We start from the raw sequence: 24,376 nt of genomic DNA, 5'->3' as shown, positions 1-24,376 counted from the left end.
TATGTATGCCGTGTCAACTAATTCCCGCGGCGTGTTAGACAGCAGGGCCTTCCCTCAGCTGAAGCAGCACAGCTAGTGGCTGGCAGGGCGGGGAGCGGGCCAGTCCTGTCTCACCTCACAGCCTGGCTCTCACGCCCTGCTCTGTGCCCTCGTAGCACCGGCTGGGATTTCAACAGGAGCTGGCCACCTCACGGAACATACTCCTTTGAGAAGATGTGTCCAAGGCCAGACTCCCACCTGCTCCACAGACCTCTCTAGGGACCCGCTCTGGGTAAGGTGACAAGGCGGGCGGGTGGAAAGCTGGGGTGGGGGGGGTCTAAAGAAAGGCAGGAGAGGGTAGCGGTTCTTCTCAGCCACGTCTCTGCTGGTGTTTCTGTTCCTTGTGAGTACGTTGCTGTGATTCTCAGGGTAGAGAGTTTCACAGTTGCCTCAAAAGATGCTCCCCTCTTTCCCCTCAACTCCCCACTCTGAGACATGTACCCACGAGCTTAGCTCACGGCTTTGGTGCTCTCTCCAGGTTCCTGCTCCTCCCTTGTTCTCCTGCCTTGAGCCGTCATGCACTTTTCATTGGCTCCTCAGAGATTTGTCTCTGTGTTGGACCAAGGCTGGGTGCTGGGGAGGCAGCCCGTTAGAAGGCCAGCGGAGACCTTCCTGTCACCCGCCTGACACCATCAGCCCTGGAGGCTGAGCTTTCCCTCTGGCTTTTGTCACTTAACTGTGAGGACTAGTTGCTTCTTGCCTGCCTTTGATCTGCCCTCAGCGGGGCTCCCTGGGGCCTGGCCACTCCTCAGCTCTAGCTCTTGACTGTGAGGCTCTTCCTGGCAGCGAATCCACGCTCTCTGCTGGTCACTTCACAGGCTCCACCAAGAAAACTCGGGCTCAACTTTCCAGACCCCCTTTCCGAAGTCACACTTTGCCTCCATCCCTCAAGGGGGCAAGGTCCCAGCTTCTTTGAAGACCTGAATTCAAACCAGTTTACTCAGGGGACATTCAATTTGCAATCGTGACAATGATCTTAAACTTCACCTAAAAAAAATAAATAAATAAAGGGGCACCTGGGTGGCTCAGTCATTAAGCTTCTGCCTTCGGCTCAGGTCATGATCCCGGGGTCCTGGGATCCAGCCCGCATCAGGCTCCCTGCTCAGAGGGGAGTCCACTTCTCCCTCTCCCACTCCCCCTGCTTGTGTTCCCTCTCTCGCTGTGTCTCTCTCTGTCAAATAAAAATATAAAATCTTTAAAAATAAATAAATAAACAAAATGGAGAATATCTAGAAAGTTTCTTTGAGAAGACAAAAAAAGGCCAAGAAGGAAATATGCAACATTACATGTATCAAACAGTAAAAGTTACGTTGCTTTAACTGGTCTGATGCTAGTACTGAAATAGGGAAAAGTAGTTCAGTGGAACAGAATATACTCCCCCAAAATAGGTTCAAATATATATGGAACTTATTTTTGATATAGGTACCATTTCAAACTAGTGATTGAATCATGAATTATTGAAGAAATGGTATTGGGACCATTGGCTATCTATCCATCTGGGAAAGATTCAGATGGCTCAATGATATAAACATAAATAAATAAATATATATATATGTTAGAAAAAAGCAAAAATGGTTTAGGAAAAAAAAAGAAAAGGAGAGCTTACCTGCGGTGAACCTTTCCATGAAAGACACAAAACCCAAAAGCTATAAAATAAAAAGTTTGGTCAATATGAATAAATAAAATTCTAGGAGAAAAAAGTCAGCAGCAACAGAATTAAGCCACACATAAACAATAAAGGCAAATTTCTTTAATATACAAAGGATTTTGCAAAACTAGTATGGCCACTAAACAGAAAGATACTCACACTTACTTTTTTAAGTCACATATAGCTGACATGCAATGTTCTATTAGTTTCAGGTGTACGAGGTAGTGATTGGACAATTAGTTACATTAGCTCACCACTCGAAGTGTAGTTACCATGTGTCACCACACAAAGTTACTATATTATTAACTATCTTCTCTAAGCTGCGCTTTTTTATCTCCCTGACTTACTTATTTCATAACCAGAAGTTTATATCTCTTAATTTCCTCAAACTTACTTCTTTTTTTAAGAGAGGGAAAGAGGGGGAGGAAGGGGAAGAGGGAGGGAGGGGCAGAGGGAGAGAGAGAATCATAAGCAGGCTCCGTCCACCATGCTTCAGCGCAGAGCCCAACATGGGGCTCGATCTCACGACCCTGAGATCATGACCTGAGCCAAAATCAAGAGCCAGACGCTTAACTGACTGAGCCACCCAGGCGGCCCTCAAACCCACTTTTAACTGAAGAAAAAAATTAAACATGAGATGCCATTTAAACTTTTTTTTATAAATAGTTTTTATTTTTTAGTAGAATTCTAGGTTTACAGGAAAAATTGTGCAGGAAGTGCAGAGTTCCCACATGCCTCCCCTTGTCTCTTTGCAAGTTAGGATTTCTAGCACGATGTTGAATAGCAGCGGTGAGAGCGGACAGCCTTGCCCTGCTCCCCATCTTAGGGTTAAGGTGTCTAGTTTCTCACTACTAAGTAATGATGTTAGCTATAAATTTATTGTAAATGTTTTTATCAAGTTGAAGTTACTCTTTATTGCTGGTTTTTTAATGAAAATTGTTATCACGGATGGATGTTGGATTTTGTCAAATGCTTTTTTTTTGCATCTATTGGTATGATCATATAGTTTTTCCTCTTTAGCTTATTGATGTGATGGATTACTTTGACTTTCAAATGTTGCATCAGCCTTTCATACTTGGGAATAAATCCTACTTGTATAATAATGCCACGGTGTATAATTCTTTTTAGACATTGTTGGATATGGTTTGCTAACATTTTGAGTATTTTTGCATCTGTATTCACGAGAGAGATTGGTCTGTGGTTTTTCCTTCATGTAATGTCTTTAGCTGGCTTTTAGTTTTAGGGTGATGCTGACCTCACAGAACAGGTTTGGAAATATCTCCTCTGCTTCCATTTCTGAAAGGGAGTGTAGAGAATTGGTATCATTTCTTCCTTAAATCTTTGGTAGAATTCATCAGTAAAATCATCTGGACTTCGTGCTGTTTTGGAAGTTTAATTATTGATTAAATTTCTTTAATAGATATACTCCTACTCAGATTATTTACTTCTCTTTGTGTGAGTTTTGGTAGATTGTGTCTTTCAGTAAATTGGTCTGTTTCACCTAAGTTATCAAATTTCAAGCCATAGGGTTGTTCATAATATTCCTTATTATTCTCTTAATGTCCATGGGATCAGTAATGATGACCCCTGTTTCATTTCTGATATTAGTAATTTGTGTCTTCCCTTTTTTCTTGATCAGTCTGAGAAGTTATCAATTTTATTGATCTTTTTAAAGAACCAACTCTTGATTTCCTTGATTTTCTTTGTTAATGTCCTGTTTTCAATTTCACTGATTTCTAATGCCTATTATTTCTAATATTCTGCTTATTTTGGATTTCATGTGTTTTTTTTTCTAATTCCCTAAGGTGGAAGCTTAGAGTTACTGATTTTAGATTTTTTTTCTCTAATATATCCATTCAATGTTATAAATTTCCCTTCAAGTACTGTTTTCACTGCATCCCACAACTTTTTTTTTTAATTAACATATAATGTATTATTTGTTTCGGGATACAGGTATGTGATTCATCAGTCTTACACAATTCACAGTGCTCACCATAGCACATACCCTCCCCAGTGTCCATCACCCAGCCACCCCATCCCTCCCACCCCCCTCCACTCCAGCAGCCCTCAGTTTGTTTCCTGAGAGTAAGAGTCTCTTATGGTTTGTCTCCCTCTCTGGTTTCATCTGGTTTCATTTCTCCCTCCCTTTCTCTATCCCACAACTTTTTTTATGGATTTTATTTACTGAGAGAGAGAGAGCATGCACGCGTGGGCCAGGGGGAGGGGCAAAGGAGAGGGAGAAGCAGACTTCCCGCTGAGCGGGGAGCCCAACGCGGGGCTCAATTCCAGAACCCCAAGATCATGACCCGAGCTGAAGGCAGACACTTATCTGACTGAGCCACCCAGGTGCCCCTGCATCCCACAACTTTTGATAAATTCTTTTTTCCTTTTCATTTAGTTCAAAATTAAACCTGAGATGCCATTTCTCATCTCTCATCTCTCAGATTGGCAAAAAATAGATTGATAATAGCGTGGGTTAAGGTGTGGGGAAAGAGGCACATTGTACACTGGTACTGGAAGTATAGACTAGTTCAGCAAATTGGATGGCAATTTGTACATCTCTATACTGATTTTAAAAGTATATGTTTTAATTTAGGGAATGTATAGATGTCCGTACGGGGCGGTCTGTGCAGGATGTACCAGCCATCTATGAATAGGGGCAGAGTTTCCAGTAGCAAAAACCTGGAAACAACCCAAGTGTCCATTAATGGAGGACGGCGTTGCTATATTGTATCTCTTCTGTGAAACACTGTGCAAAGGATGCAGGAGATCTCTGATACTGATATGGAAAGATGATCAAGGTATAGGGGGCGCCTGGGTGGCTCAGTCGGTTAAGCATCTGCCTTCGGCTCAGGTCATGATCTCAGGGTCCTGGGATCGAGCCCTGCACCGGGCTCTCTGCTCAGCAGCAAGTTGGCTTCTCTTTCTCCCTCTGTGATCTCTCTCGCTTTCGGTCTCTCTCACATAAATAAATAAAATCTTAAAAAAATAATAAAAAATAAAAAAAAAGAGAGATGATCAAGGTATACTGTTAGGGGGACACCTGAGTGGCTCAAGTGTCTGCCTTCAGCTCTGGTCATGATCCCCAGAACCACCCCCCCCATTGGACTCTTTGCTCAGTGGGAAGCCTGCTTCTCCCTCTGCCTGCCGCTCCCCCTGCTTGTGTTCTGTCTCTCTCTGATAAATAAATGAATAAAGTCTAAAGAAAAATGGTATACTGTTAGGATGCAGGCCACAGGAAAGGATGTTTACTGTGATGACATTTGTGTTAAAAACAAAACAAAACAAGAGCTTATTCTGTGTAAAATGTGTTTGGATTTGTCCAAATGCATTAGGAAAGTGGTCATTCTGGTTACATCCGGGACAAAAGGGTTTGGGGCTCAGCGGAGAGGAGGGCTGAAAACCTTCTGTTTTTCACCTTCTGCCCTCTTTCCGGTTTGAATTTTTAACCTTGAATAAGAATTACATTGAAAAATAGTTTTAAAATCAAACTGCAGGGGCACCTGGGTGGCTCAGTCGTTGGGCTTCTGCCTTCGCCTCGGGTCATGACCCCAGGGTCCTGGGATCGAGCCCTGCATCGGGCTCCCTGCTCCGCGGGAAGCCTGCTTCTCCCTCTCCCACTCCCCTTGCTTGTGTTCCCTCTCTAGCTGTCAAATAAATAAATAAAGTCTTTAAAAAATAAATAAAATCAAATAAAATAAAACTGCAGATTTGAGCCCACAGGTGTTTCAAAGCACGCTAACCCTATCCTTTGCATTCTCTTCCTCATAAGAAAGCACACGAAAGGCTGCCCACCCCTGGGCTCTGGACACCTTGGTCCTTTCTCTCATTTTATATCCGAGAGGATTTCAAAGAAAAGAAAAAAACACCCCCTGACCACTCTGTCGGATAGCACTGTTGATGGCTGATGGTTTCTAAATGAGCAAGATAGGCTCTTTTTGATCATTACCGAAAAAAGGAAAATTTGTTTCCTTAGAAGTGTTTTAATGGAAAGGTAATTTAAACTCTATTTTTAGAAACTAGAGAAACTGAATCATCCGTCTACTCTACTTACTGTTTTAGTATTTTGTGTTTTCCTTTTTTTGCAGTGCATCAATCATATTTCTGACGGCCATAACCCCAGCCATAGGTATATGTCTTGGCATACACAGTGCCAGTATTGCTCCAGGGCCAGGAAACATTCATTTGGAGGAATTATATACCTGGTTCCTTAGGAAGAACACAAAGTCTGGAATTAGGAAGCTACCAAACTAACAAACACACTGTTGGGGGAGAGAGCTCATCCACCCTCCTTTCCTCTGGGAAGAGAATCTCTCGGAGTGGGCAGCAGGGTCCTGCCGAAGATTGCCACCTTTGTGTTCCGCACAGGTTTCCGAATGAAAAGCAAGGCTTCTGAGGCTGTAACTGAAATACCACTTGCTCTCTTTGCTAAAGCAGCTTGTGCTGAGTATAGTTGGGGAACAACAGCTTTTCCTGAATCAGTGTCTACTTGTAACACATGCCTGACATTGGGTTGAGAATAATTTACTTTTTAAAAAGATTTTATTTATTTATTTGAGAGAGCGAGAGAGCAGAGAGGGAGAGGGAGAAGCAGACTCCCTGGTGAGCAGGGAGCCCGACGTGGGGCTCGATCCCGGGACCCTGAGATCATGACCTGAGCTGAAGGCAGACGCTTAACCGGTTGAGCTACCCAGGTGCCCCATTTTAAGAAAATATTTTATTTACCGGGGTGCCTGGTTGGCTCAGTTGTTAAGCGTCTACCTTCGGCTCAGGTCATGATCCCGGGGTCCTGGGATCAAGCCCCGTGTCAGGCTCCCAGCTCCACGGGAAGCCTGCTTCTCCCTCTCCCACTCCCCCTGCTTGTGTTCCCGCTCTCGCTGGGTCTCTGTCAAATAAATAAGTAAATAAAATCTTTTAAAAAAAGATTTTATTTATTTGAGAGACAGGAGAATACTTTAAACTTCCTTTCTGAAAGTTTACGTTTTACTAGATATGGTTGTCATCAATATAACCTGCTTTTTACAGCGGATTTTCTTGAAAATCAGATTGGTGGTTTTGCATAGCAACAAACAACACCCCTGAACCACCCAGCATGGGTAGGTGGGGGCGGCCTCCCGTGTATCCTCTCCCGGCCAGCTGTGTTGACTTAGTGCACCTGACCTCCCTGAGCCTGAGCTTCTTCATCTGCAGAAGGGAGACAACAGCTGTGCCTGACTTATACGTTTATTGTGAGGATTAGACGAGATGACGAGTAAGGATGGTGTTTGTAACAGAGATGGACAAACAGCAGGCTCTCCATACAGGATAGCTGGCTACCAAATTACACTTAGTGAAGGAGGTTTGAGGGAACACAAAAAAGCACACAGATAATGTAGTTTATTTGCAAAAATGCAGTGATACTGTGCCAAGTTCAAAGTATTTGTTCATGAGCATAGGGATCCTAAGACTTAGAGAACAAGACGATATCGCTGTTTTTTTCTTGAGCATCTCCCCTGGGCTAGGTGCTGTTCACAGAGGCAGGTGCTGAAGGGGGCTCTCGGGGCTGCTCTACCGAGTCCAGAGTCCTTTCCACCATGGTGCTCCAGGCCCTCGTTCTGTACTGTGGCACTGAACTTTCCCCTTCACTTAGTTCTCAGGACAGCACAAGGACTGCCTCAGGGCAATCATCCCAGGTGCCCTCCCACAATGCCTCTGCCTTTTTATCTCCGCCATCTCCAACAGGGCTGCGCTTGGAGATTTCCTTCAATCCCACTTTCCTGACTGCCCTCCGGATCTGAAATTGTCCTCATGCCCCAGCAGAAGAGCTCCCCAATCTCTCTCCAAGCTCCAGGCCCCAGTCCCATTTCTTCCTCCTCTTGGATGTGGTGGGTCCTGGGGGGCCTTGGGAACACAAGGACTTGGTATCCCAAAATATTCTCACCCACCAGCACACGCCTTGTTGTCTATCCCTTTCTGCCTGGATGCTGGATCCACAAAGAACTGAGCAAAGCCACACAGCTATTTACCTCCCCAAGGACGCGGGCCAGAGGCAGGGTGGGCAGGGAAGGGATGGAGAAGGAGTGACATTAGGTTTTGCAGGAGCTGAGTCTTGTGGTGAAAGCTGAACACCCAGCCCCGCAGGAACCTTGATCCAGGAGTGTCCGCACTGGAGGCTCGGGGCAGAGGAGTTAGAATGTTTTGGAACTCTGGAGAAGGGGCCCTGCCGGCCCTCCAAGCCTTTCTGATTGCCCCAAAGCCTCTATGAGAAACAGTTAAGGGGCTGGGCCCAATCCCTCAGACAGGTTTGACATCTTTCAGCCTTCCCCTTGCACCTTTTCCAGACGAGGTGAGCTCCCAGCAGAAGACACTTTCACCAGCAGCCAAGTTCTCACCCCCAACAAATAAAACCACAGAGCTCTCTGCAAAAGAGACGCTCTAGGGTGAGGCTTGGACAGCACGCTCCAAGCCCCCCGCCCCCCGGGGATGGATGCTCCGAGGACTCCGCCAGCCCCGGGAATTTGGCTGGGCTCCACACAAGGCAGGTTTATGGTTACAGATGCCACCGGGGCCATGGGCGACCACTCTGTCCCCAGCACCTCCCCCCCCCCCCCCCCCAGTTCGGGGCTTGCACACAAGGCCCGCTCCATACTTTTGCGTAATGCAGGGCCGAAGGAAGGAGCGACTCCACAAGCCCCTGGTTCATCAAATGGCCACACGTTCCGGGCCTACTGTGTGACATGCTCTGTGCTGTGGTCTGCAGGGGAAGGCGACATCCGTGCCTGGACATAAAATGCGAACTAGGGAAACCAACTTGTGGCCTTCCCCAGCGGCCTCTGTCAGAACGGTCGGCCTTCACACGAAGACCGCAAGTGAACTCCAAGAGCGTCCGGTCAGCGGAGCGATACAACAACGCGGCCTGTGAACCTTCTCTGACAAGGCAGAGAACCCCGCACTTGCCACACCCAAGATGGCCACCTTCCCAGGCCTGTTACTCAGTTCCGCTTGCCATTCCCACTATGGCACCACTAGCGCGCCGCGGGGGCGGGGCCAAGGGCGGAAGTGGGTGTGGCAGAGACGGGAGTCGAGGGGTCACGCAGAGACTAGCCACCCGGCAGTGGGAGCCGCTGGGCCGAGGCGATGATTCCTCCGCAGGAGGCGTCCGCCCGGCGGCGGGAGATCGAGGACAAGCTGAAGCAGGTGAGGCTGGGGATGGGGAGCAGGTGAGGGAAGGGGCCGAGATCCGGGCCGGGGCACCTCCTCAGGGAGGAGGCAGGGCTGGGAGGGAGCAGTCCCTGCGAGGAGATAGGGTTGGGGGCGAGGCCGTGGGGCTGGGACGCGATGTTCGTTAGCCTCCAGCTTCTTGTGATGTGCTCCGCTCCGCTTCCCCCAGGAGGAGGAGACGCTGTCCTTCATCCGAGACAGCCTGGAGAAGAGCGACCAGCTCACCAAAAACATGGTGAGTAACCCCTCAGGTGGGAGGGGCAGACAGGCCCCCAGACTGGAGGAGAGCCCTTTTTACATAAAGCCAGGAGTTCGAGCCTGGGTCATGATGGTGGTAATGTGTGGGTTTCTCTAGCAGCAGTGTGGGGTGTCTCTTATCTAGCTCCCCCGTTTTCTGCTCCTTCACTGACGATGCCGCAGCCCCTGCTGGCGCAGACTTTCAGCTTTCTCTCCAAGCTCTCCATTCTTCGTTCTCTCCTTCCGCAAACATATAGCGAGACTGATTTATGTGAGCTGGGTAGTGGTCGTGTGTCATCCTCAATTCAGGTGATGATCAGAGGGCAAGGGTGGCCTGAGATTTTGAGATTACTGAGGGCAGAGAAAACTCAGCCTTCACCTCAGAGGGCTTTAGGGGTAGAAGGAGCTTTGAAATCAGAGCTGGGATCTAGTTCTCGCCCCTCCACTTCTTCTTCTTTTTCTTTGTTTAAGATTTTATTTATTTATTTGAGAGAACGAGAGTCAGAGAGAGCGGGGTGAAGGGCAGAGGGAGAAGCAAGCTGCCTGCTGAGCAGGGAGCCCGATTCGGGACTCGATCCAGGGACTCCAGGATCATGGCCTGAGCCAAAGGCAGACACCCAACTGACTGAGCCACCCAGGCACCCTCTCCACTTATTTCTATGTGGCTCCTGACAGGTAACACTGAGCTTCAGTCAACTCATCTACTAAAAGAGGCAATGCCAACCTCCCAGCGTGGCTGTGAAGGTCATAGGAGACAATGTATGGGAATGCATCTTGCATAGTAGCTGGTCTACAACAGGTGCTCAGCAAATAGGAGTTTCCTGCCTTATTTCTAGAGGAGACTGGAAAAGCTCATATTGAGTAGATACAAACTTTGGGTATGTGTTTAGGAACACAATCATAAAGTCCTCGTCCTTATTAAATTATTAAATAGAGATTCACCAAGAAGAAGATAACAGGAGAGGAAGAAAAGGGGAGTATGTCAGAGGGGGAGACGAACCATGAGAGATGATGGACTCTGAAAAACAAACTGAGGGTTCTAGAGGGGAGGGGGGTAGGGGGATGGGTTAGCCTGGTGATGGGTATTAAAGAGGATACGTACTGCATGGAGCACTGGGTGTTATGCACAAACAATGAATCATGGAACACTGCACCAAAAACTAATGATGTAATATATGGTGATTAACATAACAATAAAAAATTAAAAAAAAAATAAATAGAGATTCACCCTCAGAGAGAGAGGGTTTTGAAGGTACTAGCAATGCATTTGAGGCTACTCTGTATGAAACTACTTCCTGTTCAGTCTAGGAAAGCTTCAGAGAGAAGTGAAATTGAGATTTGGCTTCAGAGGGTGGACGGGAGTCCCTCCTGGGGTGATTATCTTAGAAGGAGTTCATTTGATGCATGGTTTGCCTCCTGCAAGGCAAACCTCATCCAGTTTATTTGGACCACCTCCTGTGTGCTGTGCACATGGTGGGTGTACACGTACACCCTATCCCTTCCCTCATGGACTTTGTTATCTAGAAAATCAGAGCAGGGGCACCTGGGTGTCTCAGTCAGTGAAGCATCTGCCTTCAGCTCAGGTCATGATCCCAGGGTCCTGGGATCGAGTCCTGCATCGGGCTCCCTGCTCAGCAGGGAGCCTGCTTCTCCCTCTCCCACTCCCCCTGCTTATGCTCTCTCTCTCTCTCTGTCAAGATAAATAAATAAAATCTTTTTTTTTTTTTTATAAAAGAAAGAAAACCAGAGGAAAGACAGCAAATGCCAAAGACCTGGTGGGTGGGTAGAAGCAGTCCTGGCACAAGACTGAGTCCTGAGACTGGGCTGTCCCCCACAGGTGTCTATCCTGTCATCCTTTGAGAGCCGCCTTATGAAGCTGGAGAACTCCATCATCCCTGTGCACAAGCAGACAGAGAACCTGCAGCGACTGCAGGAGAATGTTGAGAAGACTCTCTCCTGCCTGGACCATGTCATCAGCTACTACCATGTGGCCAGTGACACTGAGAAAATCATCAGGGAGGGGTGAGCTAGGGCCAGAGGCTCACATTGCTAACACCTCTTGGGCCAGCAACACTAAGCTTTAGAAGAGAGGGTTTGAATATATTTGAGCCCGGAGTCCCCTGTATTAATTCTGTTCTCTTCCAAATACCATTCTCTTGGTCCTTTCTCTTCCATCTGCCCAGGCTGATGCAGCTCTTTTCCTTCACAGCCCCACAGGCAGGCTGGAGGAGTACCTGGGGAGCATGGCCAAGATTCAGAAGGCCGTGGAGTACTTCCAGGACAATAGCCCAGACAGCCCAGAGCTCAACAAAGTGGTGAGGGGCCAGTGGGCTACTGTGGGAGGCTTGGAGACACCAGTCCCTGCCTTGGTCTCATGAGGGACACTGGACCGTTGACAGCCACTCCCCTCCGCTCCTCTCCCCAGTCACGCAGCTCCTGCCAGTCACTTGTCTATACTCTGTTTCTCCCGATTTGTCTAGTCCGGGCTTCTCATATGAATGGAATCGTATAATATGTGACCTTTTGTGTCTGCCTTCTTCTACTTCATGTAATGTTTTGAAGGTTCGGGCACGTGGTGGTGTGTGTCAGTTCTTCATTCATGGTATGGCTGAGGAACGTTGAATTGTGTGGATGGACCACGTTCGCCACTTGATGGATGCTCCACATTTTGGCAGTTACAAATAATGTTGCTATGAGCCCTCATGTGTACTTTTGGTTTGGACGGATGTTTTCTGTTCTCTTGTGTGTGCTGGCTATCTGTTTCTTATTGGGTATATAATTTGCAAATGTTCTCTTTCATCCTGCGGGTTGTCCTTTCGCTGTTTTGATGGTGTCATTTGTAGGACAAAAGTTTTTCATTTGACATAGTTCTATTTATCTACTTTTTTTTCTCTCGCAAACCCTTTTCTAACAAGAAGACAGAGTGATGGCCCATTGGGAAAATCATCGGCCAATATTTGTGAAGCACCTGTGTCTTGTAAAACTTTGAGTTTCACCTGTGAACATAGAATTTGAGGGAACGTGAGGCAAAGACATAAGCAGAGAGGGCTTCCTGGTGTTTTTTCTCCGGGTTAAAGGAAGTGAAGGCAGAGGAGGGACTGGCTGGATGCTGAAGCAGCCGAACCCTCCCCCTTCCTTCCTCCTGTTGTCCCCGTAGAAGCTGCTGTTCGAGCGCGGAAAGGAGTCGCTGGAGTCCGAGTTCCGCAGCCTGATGACCAGGCACAGCAAGGTCGTGTCCCCTGTGCTCATTCTGGATCTGATCAGTGGTGAGGATGAGCTGGAGGTCCAGGAGGAGGTGCCGCTGGAGCACCTGCCCGAGGGAGTGCTCCAGGACGTGATCCGCATCTCCCGCTGGCTGGTGGAATACGGCCGCAACCAAGGTGAGAGGACCCAGGTGGCAGGGCCAGATGGAGTGGGGTCTTCTCCCCGCTTTATTCCTTTAATCCGGCAGTTTTTTTTTTTTTTCCATAAAAAGAAGTTTAATAGGAAATGATACACAAGCAATAAATCTATAGCTTATGTGACTGTGTGAACACATCCACGGCTCCTAAGCTGCACTTTAGGGGGCCTTGGGCTCAGCAGATTTTTAGGGATAAAAGAGAGGCCAGTGGACAGCCTCCATACCCCTGTGCTTCAGCCCATTTTTTACACTGGGGCTCCTTGCAACACCTTGGTTGGGAACTGCTGAAATGTAGTGTTTCCTTGCCCATTTGCATTTTTGGAGTCTCCAGTTTTCCAGTATTGATAGAAAGTGCTGCAGTGAGCATACTTGTGTGGGTTGCTTTCCTCATATAGGGAGTTCTTTGGGTGTTTTCTCAGAGATGCAGCTATCAGGTAGAAGTGTCCAAACAGATTTGTACCTTTCTGCCATTGGAATCTCATCTCCAGGTAGGTGGGGTCCAAAGAGCCATCAACGGTCCCATGGCTCTTTTATCTTCATTACTTTTATTTATCTTAGCCAGGGCTGTCATGGTCCTTTTTTAAAAAATTTGCATATCATGAATGGCTAAAGATATAGCGTGGTTTTCATTCACTGACATTTGTGGTCTCTTTGCCTCCTATAAATTGCTCGCATCCTTTGACCCCTTGCCAGGTGAATCTCGATGTTAATTTTATTTAGTTAGTTATTTCTAAAAAGATGTTCTTTATTCATTTGAGAGAGAGGGTGTGCACGCGGTGGGGAGGGGCAGAGGGAGAGTCTTAAGCAGATTCCCTGTTGAGCGTGGAACCTGACGTGGGGCTCGATCTCACAACCCATGAGATCATGACCTGAGCTGAAACCAAGAATTGGACGCTCAACCAACTGAGCCACCCAGGTGCTTCCTAATTTTATATTTTTTTATCTAAAAGAATTTTACCTTCAAAACTTAATTAGCAGTTCTTTTGGGGGATATTTGCTCTTTTAAGATGGCTTAAATTGGGACCAGGCCATGTGGGTGGCTGGGAGCCATAGCAGATGCTAGGAACGAGTTAGCAAACTGAAATAGGAGGCCCTACTACTGCCCTGCCCACTGCATCTAGAGGGGGAAAGAGAGGCAGGGTCCCCAGCTGCCACAGATCTGTCACCCCCTCTCTCCTCAGATTTCATGAATGTCTACTACCAGATTCGCTCCAGCCAGCTAGACCGCTCCATCAAGGGCCTGAAGGAACATTTCCGGAAGAGCAGTTCTTCCTCTGGGGTTCCCTACTCGCCTGCTATCCCTAACAAGAGGAAAGACACGCCCACCAAGAAGCCCATCAAGAGGCCAGGTGAGCCCTGACCCCGGCCCATTAAGCCCCACCCAGAAGGCTGTGTGGGACCTGCTTGGCCTTTGGCCGCCCTGGGGTTAGCAGCATCAGCCCCTTCAGAGCTTATCCTCCCGGTGGCCCCTGACTGTGGGTACAGAGGGCAGAAAGCAGGTGTCTCCCCACCTAGCAAGTCCCCATCTACTGAAGCTCCATGCTCCGGGTGAAATGTCCTTGTGTGTCAGCCGCAGCCTGGCAAGCCTGGCTGTCTCGAGCTGCCGAGAGATGCTGTCCTCAGCTGAAGGAGAGGCTAGGATGTTGCAGGGCAAGGGGCCACCGGGAGCAGCACCGGGGAGAGAAAGCTCAAGAGCCAGGGGCTGCTTCCACCTTAGCCCACACTGCCGAGCTGTGGCTGCAGGGACATGCCCGGTGTGGCCTGTGGGACCCTCCCCTCGTGACAGCAGGCTATGTGTAGAGTGTTTTTCGCCCCTGCCCCTCAGAGAGCACCTGCTCCTGCTCAGGCCTTTAATTGGGGTTTGGAGAAAGGGCAGCGTAGAGGCTGCCCTCAGTGGCCCAAGCGAGCAGGGGACTGGTGGCCCCAGCAGGAGGTGTATGGCTCCTCACCTCCAGTGCAGATCTCCTGGCCGTCACCTAAAAACCTGCTCCTAATAGTGACTGTGCTGAGCCAGCCTGCTGGGCCGCAGCTGCCAGCACTCGGTCGGTCCATCCCTGTGCCTCTGTGCTTTGGGCAGGGGCTGTCTCCCTCTGTGAGGCTGTGAGGCTGCCTGCCTTGGCTGGTCTGGGCTCTCTTCTCCATCTCCTCTCTGACAGGCCCACGGAGTGGGGGGTGGGCGGGGGCGGGCCAGACCTGGTCTGCACCGCCCCCAGAGTGTTGGCTGGCCGTGGTGGGGCTCACAGCGGGCCTAGTCTGTCCTTGGCTTACGGACCCCAGAGGAAGACTCGGGCTGCGAGGATCCCTGTGGTTGCTGCAGAGTTTCAAGATTGTCAGCAATCCGGGGGTTGGGACTGATGTGGAAAACTAGGGAGCCAGGCCCCTGGGACATCCGCTCCTGGCTTGGAGGAGAGGAGCAGGGAGGCCTCAGTTGGTCAGTAATTTAATACCAATCTCGGCATCTCTGTGGTCACTGGGCACCTGATGGGCTTGGCGGCTGCCCGATCAGTGTCCTTGGTCTTCGTCCATGCCAGCATGCTGGCGAGGCTCCTCAAGGCCTGTGTGCAGGCCCATCTGCTGCGGGTTGGCTGTGGGGCAGGAATCTGATTTGCTCATTAGCAGGACCGCTCACTGAATGGGGAGAACACAGGGAGACAGATGCTGAGCCGGGGCCGTGAACTTGGTCATTAGTAGCTGATTGTCACATGGTCCAAACAGAAAGAAAGGAGCCACTCCAGACCTTGTCCTTTCTCCCCCAGCTTTTTGGGGGGCCTGCCAGAACTCAGGCAGCCTCACTGTGTTCAGAGACATGGCTGGGGGTGGGGGACGCAGGAGTCTCCAGGGAAGATGGACCAGAGTTATGTGTGGGGGCCTCTTTCCCGCTCCTAGTGCATCTTATTAACAAGGCAGCTGTTCTTGTCTATTTTATATCCCGCATTTTCTGCCCTGAGGTGTCTCATTCCCACAGAGGTGGCTGACTCCGGACGCTGTAGGCACTGCGGTTTTGTTTTTGTTGATTTCACTTTTGATACTAACTGTTGTTTTTTTCCTCCATGCCTCGAGCATGTCCCCCCCCCTCCCCGCCCCGTGTCCGGTCCTGCCTCCAGCTCTGTGTGGTGGCTTCCATTAACCCCCAGCCAAGCTTCTGAGTTTTCTCCGATTGCTTTGGGGGTTCAGGTGACTTTGGTGCACAGGGCCAGGTTGCCTCAGGGTCTCCAAGCCTTCTGTCTTGGGCACCGCTCTCCCAGGAAGCTCAGACCTGTCTCACCAACTGCCGGGCTCTGCTTTCCGTCGACCTCCGTGTGTCCATGTCCCAGCACTGAGCATGCCTGGGAACTCGGCCTCCTAGTGTTTCGGGCCGGGCCATGGGCCTCTCGGCCTCAGGGGTCCCCAGACTCCGCCAACCTGGCTGTGTCCTCTGGGTGTGAGAGCTTCGTCGCCAGCTCCTCCATCCTGAGCCTGGTCTCTTCCGACTTAAATGCTACTCAGTAGTGTTTTTTATTTTTGGCTTCTCCTGATGGCTCTTTGCCCATCTCGTCTCCTTCACCCACTGCATTTCCTAAAGAGAACTCAAATCCAGAACCATGAGGGTCAGGAGCAGAATCGGGAGCCCCGTGTGGGGCACGCCCCGTGCCCATTCCTTCCTGCCCATCTGTAGTGCCTCTGGGGGGTCCTGGAAGGGGCCTACTGGAGAGATGGCATGTGGGCATGCTCACTGTTGGGGGGCTGGGTATGGGGCTCGGGGAGGGGGGCAGGTGGAGGCCTGCTGCTGTTTTCTCTCACTCATTTCCTAGGTCTTCTTGTCTCCTCTCTGTGTGGCTCTGGTGACAGGGACGATCCGTAAGGCTCAGAACCTTCTGAAACAGTATTCCCAGCATGGTCTAGATGGGAAAAAGGGGGGCTCTAACCTCATTCCTCTGGAAGGTAATCACCCTGTGTTCTTCTGTTCCCTCCTCCGCCACCATGTGTCCACTCTCGTGGCAGGGCAGAGCCTCCAAGCCCCCAGGAGGGCCGCGGGAGAGTCCCTGGGAGGGGGCAGGGGTGGGGACAGAAGGTGCCTGGTGCCGCTCACTCCAGCTGGCGCAGGGCAGGTGCTGTGGCCCCGGCCTGGTCCTGTCTGGCCTTCGGCAGCTCTGCCCTCCCTGAGGCTTCCTACTCCCTCCCTGTCTCTGTCCTTGTCTCCTATTTGAACTCAGAGAAAGTTCTTCGTTATGGGCAGCCCTTTCACGCTCCGACCAGTAGTGGCAGGACCAAGCTGGCCTAGGCCTCTGGGCCACCCCCACCTTCCCCAGCTTTAGAAAGGGGAGTGTGTGCCACGAGGGGGATGGGCAGCCTGTAGGCCATGTCCCTCCTTGCCTCCTGTCCGAGGAAGGACAGCCCTGCCCTGGTGGACCTGACCTTCCTTCCAAAGAATAACCCTGGGGAACCAAAGGAGGCTGTCTCGTTCACTCAGCAGTGACATTTCTCTAACTGCGAGTCTCCCCAAACATGGTGAGGTGGGTAAACCCCCTGGGGCCGAGCATCAGACCCTCCTCAGCTGCCAGAAGCTCTCCAGAGCCTTCCTCGTCCCGCAGGCTTTCTCTTGGCCTCGGGCTTGGAGAACCAGCTCTCAAGGACGGTCTGGGGCACTGCAAGTCAGGCTTGAAATGGCTGTTCCCAAGGTGGTCCGTGGCAGAGGAGGGGCTCAGAGCCCTCTCCAGTGCCCTTTCCCCTGCTGCCGCCCCCCCCCCCCCATCTCACATCCCCTCCTGGAGATCGAGGGCTTCTTCCCTGTCCCCGAGGGGGCAGCCCGCCCGGCCCCTGGGTAAACGCTGCTTGTGTCTGTATGGCCGACGTCTCGCTAGGTCACGAGCATGATTTCCGAGTTAAGCACCTGTCCGAGGCCCTGAACGACAAGCACGGGCCGCTGGCTGGTGAGTACCGCAGCCCAGCCCGAGGGCAGCCGCCGCTGCCTTGGCCGCGGTCCCTGGAGGGCTCTGCTCTGAGGATGAGCCAGGCCTGTTTGCCTCTCTCTCTGAAGTCTCTCTTTTGGGCACTAGGTCTCCTTGCCTCTCTCCAGATGGGAGTGTATGCCTGGCTCTCGGGGCCTGGGCCAAGGGGAGAAGCTGCCGCTACTTGGAAGGTGGCTCCCTGGAGGGCAGGGAGCGCTGACATCTGACTCCAACAACAGCTCCAAAGCTCTGACTCGGAGCCCGTTCCTTTGCTTGTGGGACCAGGTTGCCTGTGGGCACCCGCTGCCCCAGCCTCCGCTAGTGGGACCCGGCTCTCCTGGGGCAGCTGACCAGCAGAAGCCCTCCCTTTCTGGGACTCATCGCCCCTTCTCAAAGTTTGACCCCATGCCAGCTAGCCTCCTAGGCCATAGCCCACTGCCTTCTTAGACATTCCACGTCTGGCAGGGCTGAGAACTGCCTTCAGTGGCCTGGCATTTTCTCAGATGGGTGACCACGGTGCCTGCCTCTTTGAGGTGGGCACCCACCCGTGGCTGCCCCCTTTCTAGTACAGTTCAGACTCCTCAGTCCTGGGGACAGGTGCCCCATAGCCAGGAAGCCGATTTAGGGCTCTTCCCTCTTTATCACTTCATCTGTCTCCCCACCACCTCTAGTACCTGATGCTCTGGGACATAATCACTGTCTGGCAGAGCCGAAAATGAAGCCAGGACAAAGGCTGGATTCAGCCCTGTTTTTTCTCTTCGAAGCAGTCAGGTCTGCTGGAATGCTCTCAGCTTTCTGCCGGAACAGTACGCCTGGGCTACAGGCCAGGAGCTGGGGAGACCCATGCCCCCCCAGCAGGGAGAGCGGCTGTCCGCAGACCAGCAGCTCAGGGGCACCGCTGTCCCCCCAGGGAGAGATGACACACTGGACGTGGAGACCGACGCCTACATTCACTGCATCAGTGCCTTCGTCAGGCTGGCCCAGAGCGAGTACCAGCTGCTGATGGACGTCATCCCTGAGCACCATCAGAAAAAGACCTTTGACTCCCTGATCCAGGTCCTGCCCCACCCCACCCTGCTCCTGAGCCCCAACCAGATGCCCCTGCAAAAGCTGTGGCTGCAGAAGCTGGAGTTTGGGCCAGACCTGTTGGCCTGTAGCCTTCAACTGTAGCCGCCCACCATCTCCACCGTGTATGTGTGTGTGGGGGGCGGTTGCCGTCCCCCGCTGGGGCATGCTGCCTTCCCCCAGCCCCTCCAGCGGCCCTGACCGTCCCTGGGAGGCAGGTCTCACCGCTCTGCCCTCTCTGTGAGCCGCGTCCTTGGTCTGTTCTCTCAGGATGCGCTGGACGGGCTGATGCTCGAAGGGGAGAACATCGTGTCTGCTGCCCGGAAGGCCATCATTAGGCACGACTTCTCTGCCGTGCTCACCGTCTTCCCCATCCTGCGGCACCTCAAGCAGACCAAGCCTGAGTTTGACCAGGTGCTCCAGGTATGTGGGCGGGAAGGCCCTTGGGGACATGGAGGGGGGGACCGTGCTGCCTGGCCTGGCTTTTCCGCCCTCACACCTCTGCTCCGAAGCTGGATGGAAGCAGCTTCTGCAGGGCCCTGGGCGAGGGGACCCCCTCCTGGGGTGATGGAACAGGAGGGGAGGCAGTGAGGGGCAGGGGAGCGGCCGGTAGGGAGCCGGGTCTGCTCTGCAGCTGTGTGCTTCCTCAGGGGACGGCTGCCAGCACCAAGAACAAGCTGCCCGGCCTCATCACCTCCATGGAGACCGTTGGAGCCAAGGCCCTGGAGGACTTTGCCGACAACATCAAGGTGCTCTCCCTCTCTCCGGGGCCACCTGCGGCCCTAGGAGCCGTGGGCAGGACCACCAGGGACCTGCGTCGGGAGCTCCTGCAGAGGGCAGGCCGCCAAGAGGGGCTGCTAGTCTCCTGTCAGTACCCACTTGCCTCCCTTTCTTTCCCAGGGGGCTCCTGAGCCCCCAAGGGGTGACCCTCCTGCCCCATTTTTCCTGTCCTGTCTCACTGGCCTGCGTGCCTGAGGGGCGCCCTGACCCCTGTCTGCCAGGAGGTGGCACCAAGAGCAGACCGCCCGGGGCCCGGGGTGGGGCCCAAGGCTTTGGTGGCAGGTTCGGGAAACTGGGCTGTTCTTTCCACAGAATGATCCGGACAAGGAATACAACATGCCCAAGGATGGCACCGTGCATGAGCTCACAAGCAACGTAGGTGCTGCCCAAGGTCACCTGGGGAGGGAAGAGGGCCTGGCCTGGCCCCGAGCCGGCACGCTGGTGGCAGGATGGATGGCAAAGTACTTCGTGTCTCCAGTAGGGCAGGAAGCTTATAACCACCCTTTTCACAGGGCAGACCCCTGGCCCTGCACTTGCCTGGAATGGTCCAAGAGGGTGCGTTTGGGAGGAGATGTGACCTTGAGGTCCTGCCCTTGACCTTCCTGGACCTGTTTTCTCCCCACACAGGCCATCCTTTTCCTCCAGCAGCTCCTGGACTTCCAGGAGACAGCAGGGGCCATGCTGGCCTCCCAAGGTACTTGGCACCTCCCAGTGGGGCCCCCTACCCGTCCCCCACCCCTCCCTCTTGTCTGGAGACACGGGGCGACTGGCCACCTCTGGGAGAGATCTCCCCTGGCCCTGTGGAGTGGGGTTTGACTGTGCCTTTCCTGACCCGACCTCCCTCCCTTCTTGCTCCTTCCACCGTCCTCGCTCTGGGGAGTGGCACTCCCTGGTTCGAAGATGCCCTGCCTGCCTCGCCCCTCCTTCCGCATTTCTCCACCTGCTCTTGTGTTCGCCTGTCCTCCTGATTAGTCTCACACAGCTGACTGCTCCGTGGGCTGGCGTCTCAGGGCCAGCCTGGTGTCTTCCCACTGACCGCTGCCCTGGCACTGGAGCTGGGGAGGTTGGCATGGAAGGAGGTTGGCATTTCTGAGCACCGAGGCCCGACCCAACTTGTTGGGGCCCCCGGGCCCTCCCCTTCCTCCATTTTGGGGGCGAGGGAGCCAGGAGCAGCCTCTGGCCTGCAGTTCTCCAGATCCCTACTTGGCTGCATGCTCCCTCACCTTCAGGGGTCCAGCCAGGGTGTGTCCTGCTGTCTGTGTTCTGGCTGTCACGGGGAGGGGTCTGCTTGACTCGGGGGACACGGTTTCTAACCTGTGTTTGCACTTTGCGTCTTTCTCCCTTCTTTGTCTCCCTCTTCCCCTCTGAGTGCACTGCCTTTCACTCCGTAGTTCTTGGGGACACATACAATATTCCTTTAGACCCCCGAGGTAAGCAGCAGGGCTCTGCAGCCCCATCCTACCCCCTCTGAAACCCCATGGGTGAGGTTCCTTGGGGACGGAGGCATCTGGACAGACTCAGGACCTACTGGGGAGCGGGGGTCAGGGGGGACATGGGTCTTCGGGGCACTCCCAACTCTCTCAGCTCCCTGTAGGGCCACTTTCTGTCCCTGAGCTTATCCACGCGGCACCTGAGTGCACCCTCCAGGCTAGCCCAGCACCTGCCCACCGCCTCCCTCCCCATACACCGCTGCCGCCTGGCCACCTGCTTGTTCAGGGGAGCCCGGTAGAGGAGGTTGTGGGAAGTAGGGGAGAAGGGGGAGAGGCCGTGGGGAGCCTACTCTAAGACCCTGCTGTTCACAAATGGGATAAGTAGGCGTCGTAGTAGACAGCACCCAGCATGAGTCGGGGCTGGGGGGCAGGGGGCGCCCCACTCCTGTCCCACCAGCCTTCCTGCCGATCACAGGCCAGCTCATTAACCTTGCCACCCATCACCATAGAGGGGCTTGCCCTGGGTTCCGGGAAGAGGCTGAGGGAGTGCTCCCTGCAGCAGGCAAGGAGCCTAGCAGCCCCCACCCCCTGCCCTGAGCGCCTCGGCATCCAGTCTGCCTGAGGAGGGCTCAGGGGCCCCTCCCAGGGTTTCCAGAGCTGCTCCCGGGGCTGAGGGGAGGCCGGAGAGGGTCCTGGCCGCTGCCACGGCTGCAGTAACAGGCCTTCTCTCCTCCCAGAGACCAGCTCTTCTGCCACCAGCTACAGCTCCGAGTTCAGCAAGCGCCTGCTGAGCACGTATATCTGTGAGTGCTGTCTAGCTGGCCAGCAGCCCCTGGCGCCCAGCTCCCCTGCCTTTTCCCTTCCTGGCTTTGTGCCCTCCTGCTAGTCTCTGTCCAGGCCTGAGCCCCCTCCACGACCTTTGGAATTGTAACCTAACTTCCGGTTTAGGGGCTGAGCGGGGCTGGGCAGAGGGCTCCTGAGGCTTGTGGAGTCTGAAGTTAGGGACAAGGACAAGGGTTGGAGTTGGTTTGAGGGCCATCGATTGGGTCGTTTTGGTCAGACTGCCCATGCATGTAGCCACACCCTCCCTGTGCAGGTAAGGTCCTGGGCAACCTGCAGCTGAACCTCCTGAGCAAGTCCAAGGTGTATGAGGACCCGGCTCTGAGCGCCATCTTCCTGCACAACAACTACAACTACATCCTCAAGGCCTTGGAGAAGTGAGTGGCTGCAGGTGTCTGCGTGCACGCGGCTCCCACCTGCCCCGGTCCACCCGCCCACCCTTCTGGGGCTGCCTGTGCCCTCTGCCTGGCCAGGCGGGGAGAGCAGCGCTTTACCCCTTGGAGTCCCAGGACCCGGGGCGGTGTAGGACAGGCCCCACGGGTGCTGCTGCGGAGACCAGCAACCTTTGGGCCCCCGAGAGCCAGTTCAGTCCTCCTCTGCTCCCCCCCCCCCCGCCCCCCGCCAGGTCTGAGCTGATCCAGCTGGTGGCCGTGACCCAGAAGACTGCTGAGCGCTCCTACCGGGAGCACATTGAGCAGCAGATCCAGACCTACCAGCGCAGGTGGGCCCCGCTGCGCCCTCCCCTCACCCCCAGGCTGTACCCTTCACTCACTCTTCTTGTCCGAGCTTCAGAGTGGGGTCAGTAATGGGGAAGTGCTCCCCCGTGGACCTGGCCCTCTGCTTGCCGTTTAACCACACCCACAGGGTGGAGAGGGACCACCTGCCCCTACCACCACCTGCTTCCTGAGGTGGCCAGCATTTCCAGAGGGTGCGGTGCCTAGGGTGCGGGCGAAGAAGAATCAGAAGGCTGCCTGACAGAGGTGTGGGGACGTGAGGCCAAGCGAAGAGCAAGGTTGCAAGAGCACTTGAACTTGCTGAACCTCGCTCTGCCATGCTCCCACTGCTCCTATCCTTGTTTCTCCTTTGTGTGCGTGTGTCTCCTGGGAGTGCTCTCCCTTCTTGCTTTGTCTGTCCTCTGCTCCCTTCCTCTTTCTCATCTGCTTCTCCGTGTTTACTCTCCAGGAGATCGATGTGAAGTGTAGCTGCTAGTATTTGTTCAACTTATTGAATTCTGTTTCCTGTTCTTAATTTTAAAAGCCGGCAGCTTGAACATTTTCTTTTCCCAAGGAAAAAATCTCAGCTGTGCTCTGCTTAGTTGTGACCCGGATCCATTGCCGAGCTCCCCCTCCCCTAGTAGATCAAGAGATTTAAAAAACAAAACAAACCAGCCCCTGGGAAGCAGTCCCTCCTCTACCTTCTGCCTCTCTCCCCACCTGGCAGCTGGTTAAAGGTGACTGACTACATCGCTGAGAAGAATCTACCTGTATTCCAACCAGGAGTCAAGGTGGGCGGAAGGCCTGGGCTGGGAAGGGGTGTCTAGCGGATGTGATACTTTTTGTCACGTTTCTGGGGGAAAATGGACAAGCATCCCACTGGGATGAGCGAAGGTTGCCTGCGGCCACAGGGCAGCAGGAGAAAGGGCTGGGCTCAGGTGTTTGGGGAAGGAGCCAGCGGCCGGGCAGTTCTGCTCTGAGGAACACTTTCTCGGCCCTCTCCCACCACCCCCAGCTCAGGGACAAGGAGCGGCAGATGATCAAGGAGCGGTTCAAGGTGAGTTGGGGTCCCTTCCCCTCCACTGCTCCCTGCTGCTGTTACAGGGACATGGGCCCAGGGTCTTTGTCTTTGGGTCACTTCTATTTCCACCTTTTTTGGCGGCCAGGGTTTCAATGATGGCCTTGAGGAACTGTGCAAGATCCAGAAGGCCTGGGCTATTCCTGACATGGAACAGAGAGACAAGATTCGCCAAGCTCAGAAAAACATTGTCAGGGAGACCTACGGGGCCTTTCTGCACAGGTGAGCGCTCTGTCTCCACCTCCCCAGCCCTGCGCCCCCCACTTCCCCTGCTGGGTCTCTGCTCTGTTCTTCTTCAAGAAAACCCAGAGGGGCGTGTAGGTGTGGGTGGCAGAGCCCATGCCCTGGGCTCTGCTTTGGGGCCGGACAGGGACATGACTCAGGGGCACCCTGTCAGGGGTGCCTTAGGCTGAGGTGGGGCTGGGGGGCCGCCAGCCTGCCCCTGACCTCAGCGCCTGGTCAGGTATGGCAGCGTGCCCTTCACCAAGAACCCGGAGAAGTACATCAAGTACCGTGTGGAACAGGTGGGCGACATGATCGATCGCCTCTTTGACACGTCTGCCTGAGCCTGCTGCTGTCCCTGCCTGGTTCTGCCAGATCAGCCATGTTATTGGACAGATAAATCAGTGTTAACTTGCCTCTGGGCCTGGTGAGCTTGACATCCTTTGGGACAGGGATCTTTGTCCACCCCTTCTCCAGCCCGGAGCCCTGTCCCCGAGCCCTCGAGTCCTGGTTTGCATTTCTTCCTGGAGCTCCCCCAGACCAGCACTCTGCCACAATACTGGGGTTCCTTCCCACCTTAGGTCTCATGAGCCTGCGCCTGCGTGGGCCACGTAACGGCTTCCAGACAGGAAAGGACAGAGAAGAAAGACAAAGGGCCAGTGCCCACAGCTCCCTCATGTGTACAAGAGCGGGAGGGTAAACAGCCCACCTCTGGCCCGGTTCAGAGCTGGGGGTGGAGAAAGCCCCCTCGAGCCCAGAAACGTGGGCAGGGCCCAGAGGGGCAGGCCACAGTACA

At 53.2% G+C, this 24,376-nt stretch overlaps 2 protein-coding genes across 8 annotated transcripts in view; one reads left to right on the top strand and one right to left on the bottom strand.

Moving 5' to 3' along the window:
* LOC113939299 (60S ribosomal protein L35a-like) overlaps window positions 1–24,376 on the bottom strand; it is a 426,207-nt gene that overhangs the window by 297,846 nt on the left and 103,985 nt on the right. The gene's annotated exons all lie outside the window — the stretch shown is intronic.
* On the top strand, window positions 8,731–23,999 carry EXOC7 (exocyst complex component 7). 7 transcript variants are annotated; one of them, XM_027625079.1, is made up of 21 exons: window positions 8,731–8,863; window positions 9,057–9,122; window positions 10,962–11,146; window positions 11,334–11,439; window positions 12,282–12,504; window positions 13,706–13,873; window positions 16,353–16,445; window positions 17,366–17,434; window positions 18,363–18,508; window positions 18,788–18,940; window positions 19,168–19,266; window positions 19,610–19,672; window positions 19,925–19,991; window positions 20,689–20,727; window positions 21,465–21,530; window positions 21,824–21,944; window positions 22,193–22,288; window positions 23,008–23,071; window positions 23,296–23,337; window positions 23,447–23,580; window positions 23,822–23,999. In XM_027625079.1, exons 1-21 carry the CDS (start codon window positions 8,804–8,806, stop codon window positions 23,922–23,924), a joined length of 2,163 nt encoding a protein of 720 aa, XP_027480880.1. In that variant the 5' UTR covers window positions 8,731–8,803; the 3' UTR covers window positions 23,925–23,999. The 7 variants fall into 7 exon arrangements, with proteins under 7 accessions (XP_027480880.1, XP_027480882.1, XP_027480881.1 ...); XM_027625081.1 differs by lacking the exon at window positions 17,366–17,434; XM_027625080.1 differs by lacking the exon at window positions 20,689–20,727.

Source organism: Zalophus californianus, chromosome 16 (assembly GCF_009762305.2).
Source record: "Zalophus californianus isolate mZalCal1 chromosome 16, mZalCal1.pri.v2, whole genome shotgun sequence".
In the NCBI taxonomy this organism is placed as follows: Eukaryota; Metazoa; Chordata; class Mammalia; order Carnivora; family Otariidae; genus Zalophus; species Zalophus californianus.
The sequence above is the reverse complement of the archived record's forward strand: the minus strand, read 5'-3'. Positions and strand labels throughout refer to the sequence as shown.

Bases quoted from the DNA above. Each gene is read 5' to 3' on its own strand.
- EXOC7 (XM_027625079.1), top strand. From the start codon at position 8,804: ATGATTCCTCCGCAGGAGGCGTCCGCCCGGCGGCGGGAGATCGAGGAC. The intron at 20,728-21,464 runs GTAAGCAGCAGG...CTCTCCTCCCAG, and splicing joins TATTCCTTTAGACCCCCGAG to AGACCAGCTCTTCTGCCACC. The intron at 23,338-23,446 runs GTGAGTTGGGGT...TTTGGCGGCCAG, and splicing joins TGATCAAGGAGCGGTTCAAG to GGTTTCAATGATGGCCTTGA.